General features: G+C 46.6%; 1 protein-coding gene across 1 annotated transcript; it reads right to left on the bottom strand.

Annotated features, from left to right (window-relative positions):
• Positions 1 to 3268: 3268 nt before the first annotated feature.
• On the bottom strand, positions 3269 to 7593 carry LOC306881330 (uncharacterized protein; the record flags this gene model as incomplete). The annotated part of the gene is made up of 4 exons (XM_079435373.1): positions 3269 to 3574; positions 3809 to 4801; positions 7252 to 7407; positions 7513 to 7593. The coding sequence occupies 4 exons, from the start codon at positions 7591 to 7593 to the stop codon at positions 3269 to 3271; spliced, it is 1536 nt and encodes a 511-aa protein (XP_079291499.1).
• Between the last annotated feature and the right edge of the window lie 1481 nt (positions 7594 to 9074).

Below are 9074 nucleotides of genomic sequence, written 5' to 3'. Positions count from 1 at the left end.
CGTAGCGCCATTTTGGAGAACATCCGATGGACGTGCCTAGGCTATTCTCTGTCATCAGTAACACATGATAGTGTTCTTTATCACCTTAATTATATGTTGTCTGCACTATGTTTGTACTTTCTGTACTGGTAGCTCATAACACCAAGACAAATTCCTTGTGTGTGCAAACACACTTGGCAATAAAGCTCTTTCTTCTGATTCTGATACGCGGATTCTGTTCAAATCAAAGCATAAATAAACCTACAGTACGTATCCATGCATTACTGATGACAGAGAATGTGTGGAGTATCCCTTTAAGCTTTGAGAAAGCGTGTAACATTACGGGTTGGCCGATTTGGTTCCGTCCGTTAAAGCGAACCTTTTCAAATAACAATTGCGGTCCCGGACAGTGAGTGACCTAGCATATGCAGGAAAGTCGGATTTTCTCCAGTCATTGTTAAAAAAACAAGCTAACAAACTTCATAGCTAGCGTTAGTAAAGCGGTCAGGGGAATCCTTCTGCCTCCACCTAAGCTCCGCCCACAAAAAAGTCAGTGTTTACTAACAGAAAAAGGGTCTATAACTCCTGAACAACAGAGTGAAATATCTTTGCCAAACTCAGAAGCTGAGGTCACAGGAAAAAAATCGCGGAGATTGGCCGCTTGGTGGCGCTATAAGCGGGGGAAAAAAGCATAAAAATGGCTATAACTAGGCAACCATTTGTCCTATCAAGATGAAAATCGCTGTGCACGGTCTTGGTCCAAAGTGCCACAAGTGTCTATGGGGGCATTTGCGAATCTAAAAAAAAACATGGCCGCCATTGGCCGATGAAGTTTGAGCACCTATTAGGTTAGCGGAGGCCAATCGGAACGAAACTCGGTGGGCCTGTGAGAAATTTGAAAGAAATCAGTCACCGGGGGTCGGTATCGCATATTTTGAGGGCGTAAACGATTCTACACTGCGTAGTTTTCCGCACATACACGCGATATTCATATGATAGACCTCCTCGTTCCGAACGACTTTGCCTCTAGAACCACTGCTGTCAATCAGACCGTTTTTTAAATGATTGAGAGGATGCGGTAAAAAAACCTACTATTGCGAACTAGCCCTAGGTTTTTTGCTCAGTCTGGAAAAAACACCGCAGTGCAATTCTCCGCACTCTCTAGGTCAATATTATCAAAAACATGTTGGAATTTATAACAGGGTCCTTTAGAAAAGGGGATGTCTAAATATGCTAGTGCTGTCAGAATTAGCCATAGATATATATACTGACTAGATGTCGCCTTGGGCCTCTAAGCATGCGTCAACATCGCCGCCATCTTGGGTCGGGGATCTGAAGAAGGCGCCAAAGTTTCCCTGCATTCAGATGAACTCTGAAGATGCCGGACTTTTGTGCTGTAGTAGATATTTTCATGAACTGGATGTTTTCAAATAATGGTTAACCTGTTATATACTGTAGCCTAATCATTTAATAAGCTGTTGTAAATACTGGAAGATGTTTTCACACTATGTACGCACGTTATGTTTGTTTTTGTGTTATATAACCATTTTACGCTGGGTCATTGTATTGCAGGCTTGCTGATGTACAAAATAAACCAGTACAATTCAAATGTTTTAATTAACATGTATTTTTAAGTATGGATATCACACCATTGTAGCCATTTTGTGTGCAGTAGACTAGGCTAAGGTACATAACAATAGTTAATTTTAGGTTCACTGAAGTGGAAGAATAATAAACTTACACCTAGTTTTGAAGTAGATTAATATCAAAAGCTTCAATTTTCTCTGGACTCGATCATAAATACATGTCTGTCAGTTGGAACAAACCAAAAAACTAAGCAAAATCATTTGAGATTTGGACGATTTATGATGATTTCATTTCTGCCTAGATGCAGATGTTAGGTTCCCCATCCTAACATTCTAAGGTCTGTTGGTCAGGAAGTCCATAATTGTTTTTTTCCCGCTTTGTTTGTTTAACTCTTGCCTTTAACTCTTTAAATTTTGCTCTATTATTTATTTATATTTTATATATACTTTATATTATTCATGTTTTTTTCATATCACTATCAGCATCCTTGTAATTGTTTTGTGCATTGTAGAACAAATTAATTAGTTATGTAGGTGTGTCTAAGTACTGTATTGTATATGAAATATCACATATTTATGATAGAACATAGATTAATTATTTTACTTATATATAAGTAAAATAATTAATCTATGTTCTAGCATAAATATATGTCTGACATTTATAATAAACCAAACGGCTTGAAAATCGGTTGAAAATTAAACAAATTAAGGTGATTTTAATCGTTGATAGTTCTCTGCCAATGTTAACTAATGCAGAGTAGACGCGGCTTCCCCCGACTCAAGATGGCGGCCGCGCTGACGCATCGTTCCTATGGACAGCAGCGTCAGAGGCGAGATCTAGTCAGTATATATATCTATGAGAATTAGCGCGCTAATGCAGGCGATTAATTATTTAACGCCATTAATGCAGGGGCGGATCCTAGGGTTGGCCACCCCACTCATAACTGCTACTTCTGTCTCTTTTTTCTTGACAAGAAGTGCATTTATTCAGTCGCAGAATGTCTTTATGACCAGTGTTGGGGAGTAACTAGTTACATGTAATGGAATTACTTCATTTAATTACAAAATAAAAGTAATTGTAATTAGTTACAGTTACTAATAAAAAATGTGTAATTAAATTACAGTTACTTATGAAATTGTTAAGAATTACAAAGGGGTTTACATCTGATTTTTTCACACACACACACACACAGACACATGTTGGTTTTTGTGGTTTATGGGGACTCTCCATAGGCGTAATGGTTTTTATACTGAACAAACTGTGTGTGCTATTGCCCTACACCAACCCTACACCTAAACTTAGCCCTCACAGGAGACTTTGTGCATTTTTAGATTTTCAAAAAAACACCATTTAGTATGTTTTTTAAGCCTTTTGAATTACGGGGACATAGGCAGTGTCCTCATAAACCACCTTCATATTGTAATACCTCTGTCATACCCATGTCATTATACAAATTTGTGTCCTCATAAACCACATAAACATGCACACACGCACACACACACACACACACTCCCATATAAAGATTTAATTGATTTCTTTCAGAAATTACAGTGACTGCTCTAAAATATGAAACACCAATGTTTCAGAAGTTTATAACATGCTTGTTAAGTTTATAACAATCTGTTAACTCTTATATTTCCTATATGAGTTTATGTACATGCTTTATTTTTTTAAGATTAACTGTTTTTTCTAAGGCATTGTGTCACGGAACTGAGGCGGAAGCAAAGATGCAGGTGAAGTTATATTTAATAGTCAGATTACACAGCACAATACAGACAACAGTCTCTCGGATGATGTCGTGGCGCAGGGACCAGATGAACAGCGTGCAGGTGGAGAGTGTCGGTGATGAATCCAGTGCAGGTGAAGAGTGTCGGGGATGAATCCAGTGCAGGTGATGATCCGGGTGGGACGAAGACTTCTGACACACTTGAACACGAACAGGAAGACAAAGGTACACGAAGAAACACTGACTGGGGCACATCCAACACATCCAGGAACATTCAACGATCTGACAAGGGAGAGAAGATTTAGTGAGGCTTTATAGCTGAGTGAATTGGCAGCAGCTGGTGTGGGAATTGAGATCAGCTGGCGCGCTGATCACGGAGCGAGGGACACGCCCACTCGCACACAATACACAGACACAGACAATGATACACAAGACATGAAGGAGGCAGTAGATTAATATACCGTGACAGTACCCTCCCTCCTAGGAACGCCTCCTGGCGTCCCCAGACTCCCTTACCTGTCGATTGTAATCATCGATAAGGGAGTGATCCAGAATGTCTCTAGCAGGCACCCAACTTCTCTCCTCCGGACCGTAACCTTCCCAGTCCACCAAGTACTGGAATCCGCGTCCCCTCCGCCTAGAGTCCAGAATACGATCGACCGAATAAGCAGGTTCCCCTTCTACGAGTCGCGGTGGTGGGGGAACCGGGGCTGGCGGATTAATGCGGGAATAAAAAACGGGTTTAATTTTGGACACATGGAAGACGGGATGAATTCTCCTGTACACTGGAGGAAGATTGAGGCGAACTGCCACCGGACTAATGATTTTAGTGACAGCAAACGGGCCAATGAATTTGGGAGCAAGTTTATTAGAAACGGAGCGGAGAGGAATGTTCTTGGTAGAAAGCCACACTTTGGAACCGACGACATATACGGGAGGTCTAGACCGGTGGCGATCGGCCTTGGCCTTGGTGCGCGCTCCCACTTGGAGTAGAGTCTCGCGGGCTCTAGTCCAAGTGCGATGACACCTCTGGACAAAGGCGTGAGCGGAGGGGACCGCGACCTCGGATTCCAGACTAGGAAAAATTGGTGGCTGGTAACCTATACTACCTTCAAACGGAGATAGGCCCGTAGATGACACTGGCAACGAATTGTGGGCGTACTCCACCATTGACAGTTGTTGGCTCCATGAGGAAGGATTCTTGGAGACCAGACATCGCAACGTTCTCTCCAAATCCTGGTTGGCTCTCTCGGTTTGACCATTGCTCTGGGGATGAAACCCTGAGGACAGACTAACAGTAGCACCCAGCAATTTACAAAACTCTCGCCAAAATTTGGACACAAATTGGGGACCTCTGTCGGAAACCACGTCCGTCGGGAGGCCATGTAACCGAAAGACGTGGTCAACGACTGTTACCGCTGTCTCCTTGGCTGAGGGTAATTTGGGCAAGGGAATAAAGTGGGCCGCCTTCGAGAATCGGTCCACCACGGTCAAAACTACCGTGTTACCCTGAGAGGGTGGGAGGGCGGTGACAAAATCTAGAGCGATATGGGACCAGGGTCTCGAAGGGACCGGCAGCGGTTGAAGGAGCCCATCTGGGGGTCTATTGGAAGTCTTACCAGTGGCACAAACTGAGCAAGCCAAAACAAAACTGTGAACATCGCGAGCCATAAGTGGCCACCAAAATCGTTGCTTGACTAAAGATGTAGTGCGACTGACTCCTGGATGACAAGCCACACTGGAACAATGACCCCACTGAATAACGTCGGACCGTAATCCCTCTGGCACAAATAACCGGTTCGGTGGGCAACCGACCGGAGGCGTTACCCCTTGCAAGGCCGTCTTGACCTTCGATTCGACCTCCCATGTGAGTGCGGAGATGATAAGGGTCTCCGGAAAAATACACTCGGGAGTAGACGGGCGATCGGAACGGTCAAAAATGCGTGATAAAGAATCGGGCTTGATGTTCTTGGAGCCCGGGCGGTACGAGAGAGTGAAGTCAAAACGTCCGAAAAAAAGTGCCCACCGAGCCTGCCTAGAGTTCAATCTTTTGGCAGTTTTAATGTATTCTAAATTCTTGTGATCGGTCCATACGATGAAAGGTACCCCCGACCCTTCCAACCAGTGGCGCCATTCTTCCAATGCTAGCTTGACTGCCAACAACTCTCTGTTACCAATGTCATAATTACTCTCGGCAGGGGACAAACGGTGGGACAAAAACGCGCATGGATGCATTCTGTCGTCTGCCGGAGAGCGCTGGGATAGCACTGCACCTACCCCCACCTCTGACGCATCGACCTCCACCACGAACTGACGTGATGGATCAGGGGTAATTAAGATGGGGGCTGAAACAAAGCGGTCCTTCAGTTTGGCAAACGCAGCCTCAGCTGCGTTTGACCACCTGAACGTAGTTCTGGGGGAGGTCAAGGCGGTCAGAGGAGAGGCTAGTTGGCTGAAATTGCGAATAAACCGCCGGTAAAAATTGGCGAACCCCAGAAACCTCTGCAGGGCCTTGCGGGAGTCTGGGCTTGGCCAATCCACCACAGCCTTAACCTTGTCAGGGTCCATGCGCACTCCCTCAGACGACACAATGTACCCTAGGAAAGGAACCGACTGTGCATGAAAAGCGCATTTCTCCGCCTTGACAAAAAGCCCATTCTCTAACAGCCTCTGAAGCACTCGTCGAACGTGCTGCACGTGCTCCTGGAGAGAAGAAGAAAAAATCAATATGTCATCCAGGTAAACATATATGAATTGATCGACCATATCTCGCAGCACGTCGTTGACGAGTGCCTGGAAGACTGCCGGGGAGTTGGACAGCCCGAAGGGCATGACCAAGTATTCAAAGTGCCCCCTGGGGGTGTTAAAAGCAGTCTTCCATTCGTCCCCCCTCCTGATGCGGACCAAATGATAAGCGTTACGTAAGTCCAATTTAGTGAAGATCGACGCTCCCTGCAACCTCTCGAAAGCTGAAGACATCAGCGGCAAAGGATAGGTATTCTTTACCGTGATGCTGTTCAACCCTCGGTAGTCAATGCAAGGTCGCAGTGATCCGTCCTTCTTCCCCACAAAAAAGAACCCCGCCCCCGCGGGAGAAGAGGAGGGCCGGATGAACCCCGCTGCTAGAGAATCAGAAATATATTTCTCCATAACCTCTCTCTCTGGAACAGAAAGTGAATATAATTTGCCCTTAGGCGGAGACGTACCTGGCAATAACTCTATGGCACAGTCATAGGGACGATGTGGAGGGAGAGAAGCAGCACGAGACTTACTGAACACCTCCTTCAGGTCTAGATACTCCGTGGGCACGTTAGACAAATCCCCTGCCTCCTCCTGCAAAGTGGAAACAGAAACAGACGGACAAGCAGACACAAGACAAGACTCATGACATTTAGTGCTCCATTCCGATACAGATTTCTGCTGCCAATCTATCCTGGGGTTGTGCTTGGTAAGCCAGGGGTGTCCTAAAACAATGGGTGCCAGGGGGGAGTCCAGAATGTAGAATGAGATGATTTCAGTGTGATTGCCAGATACAATGAGTGTGATGGGTCCAGTGGTGAAGGAAATGGTAGGCAAGGTTTGGCCATTGAGGGCGTGGACTGAGATGGTATGAGTGAGGGGTAGGAGGGGAACCTGAATCCGGAGAGCAAACTTGTGGTCCATAAAATTACCTTCTGCCCCAGAGTCCAATAGTGCTTGACCGTCGTGAGTGTGTGCTGTCCACCTTAGTCTTACCGGGAGGAGTGTAGATGTAAATGAGGTCTTTTCAGCGGAAATCCCACCCGACAGTAGCCTCAGATTCCCTGCCGGGCTTGGCCTTTTACTGGGCAGTTGTATGCGAAATGTCCCGCCGTACCACAGTAAAGGCAAAGGCCCTGGGACCTCCGCCTCTCCTTCTCCTCCCGAGACAGCCGAGCTCGCCCGACCTGCATGGGCTCGGGATCGTAGACGGGGCTGACCACGTCCCTGTCACTGGCTCTGAGTGTCGGCGTCTCCTCCGGAAATCGAGTAGGAACCCTCCGCCGTTCAACTCGCGAGAGTCGGGAGTCCACCCGAAGAGCCAGTTCGATCAGCCCATTCAGGGTGGTGGGTAAATCCAGCATATAGATCTCCCTCTGGACGCGGTCAGCCAGCCCATGCAGGAACATATCCCACTGCGCCTCCTCGTTCCACTGACACTCTGCCGCCAAGGTCCGGAACTCGATGGAGTAATCCGCTACCGATCTCTCCCCTTGTCTCAGATCCGCGAGGATCCGGGCCGCCTCCTTTCCCGCGGCCGCGCGGTCAAAGACTCCTTTCATCTCGGCGGAGAGTGTCTGAAACGAGGTACAGCATGGATCCTGGTTCTCCCACACCGCCGTTCCCCATAGTGCTGCTCTCCCAGTCAGAAGGGTGAGCACGAACGCCACCCTGCTCTGTTCGTTGGCGTAGGTCCTAGGCTGCAGAGCAAAATGCATAGAACAATGCGTAAGAAATGCTCTGCAATAGTTCGGCTCACCACTATACCTTTCCGGAGCTGGTAGGCGGGGCTCTGGCTGGGAGACGCTCTCTGGTGGTATGAGGGGAGCTGGCGGTGTGGGTGGCGCAGCAGAGATTTGCAGATGTTCCATTTTCTGGGTGAGCTCGGACACCTGCGCCATAAGAGCATGAATCGCCAGCCCGGACTCCTTCATGCTCTTCTCCTGGGCATCCATCCGAGAGACGCTGGCTCTGAGGAAGTCCTCCAGAGGCGAGGATGATCCGCCTGCTGCTTCCATTCCCTGGTCAGATCGTTCTGTCACGGAACTGAGGCGGAAGCAAAGATGCAGGTGAAGTTATATTTAATAGTCAGATTACACAGCACAATACAGACAACAGTCTCTCGGATGATGTCGTGGCGCAGGGACCAGATGAACAGCGTGCAGGTGGAGAGTGTCGGTGATGAATCCAGTGCAGGTGAAGAGTGTCGGGGATGAATCCAGTGCAGGTGATGATCCGGGTGGGACGAAGACTTCTGACACACTTGAACACGAACAGGAAGACAAAGGTACACGAAGAAACACTGACTGGGGCACATCCAACACATCCAGGAACATTCAACGATCTGACAAGGGAGAGAAGATTTAGTGAGGCTTTATAGCTGAGTGAATTGGCAGCAGCTGGTGTGGGAATTGAGATCAGCTGGCGCGCTGATCACGGAGCGAGGGACACGCCCACTCGCACACAATACACAGACACAGACAATGATACACAAGACATGAAGGAGGCAGTAGATTAATATACCGTGACACATTGTTAGATTCCAGTGTTTTCTGTCATAGCTATGCAAATATTTGATTAAAAAAAATAGTATCTTAGCTATTAAACTATTTCTTGTTATGATTTTAAATCTGTATTTAACCTCAGAATGATCTAAAAGTAAGTCTGATTTTGTGGTGGCTGCGCTTCAAAGGGGACATTGGATGCCCATTTTCCACAAGTTGGTATGATTCTTTAGGATCTTCTCGAAATGGTCTCAGTGGTCATGAAAAACAACACCCTTTTTACCTCGTCAAAAACAGCTCTGTTCACAGCGACTCGTTTCGGTGCATATCTCTTTACATGCTAATGAGCTCTGCTCACCCCGCCCCTCTCTTCTGTGGGAGAGCAAATGCGATTCACAAACAATCATAAAAAATATAAGACTTACTTCTTCTGGAGGTGCAGCTGGATCATGAACAATGGGCACTGATCCATCCTTGAGTTTGAACTTTTTAACAAAACCTGCCTTGAATTGTCCCTCATTCAGAAAGCAGTCTGGAGT

The sequence above is a fragment of the Barbus barbus genome (genome assembly GCF_936440315.1).
Source record: "Barbus barbus genome assembly, chromosome: 2".
In the NCBI taxonomy this organism is placed as follows: Eukaryota; Metazoa; Chordata; class Actinopteri; order Cypriniformes; family Cyprinidae; genus Barbus; species Barbus barbus.
This window is presented reverse-complemented; position numbering and strand designations above follow the sequence as displayed.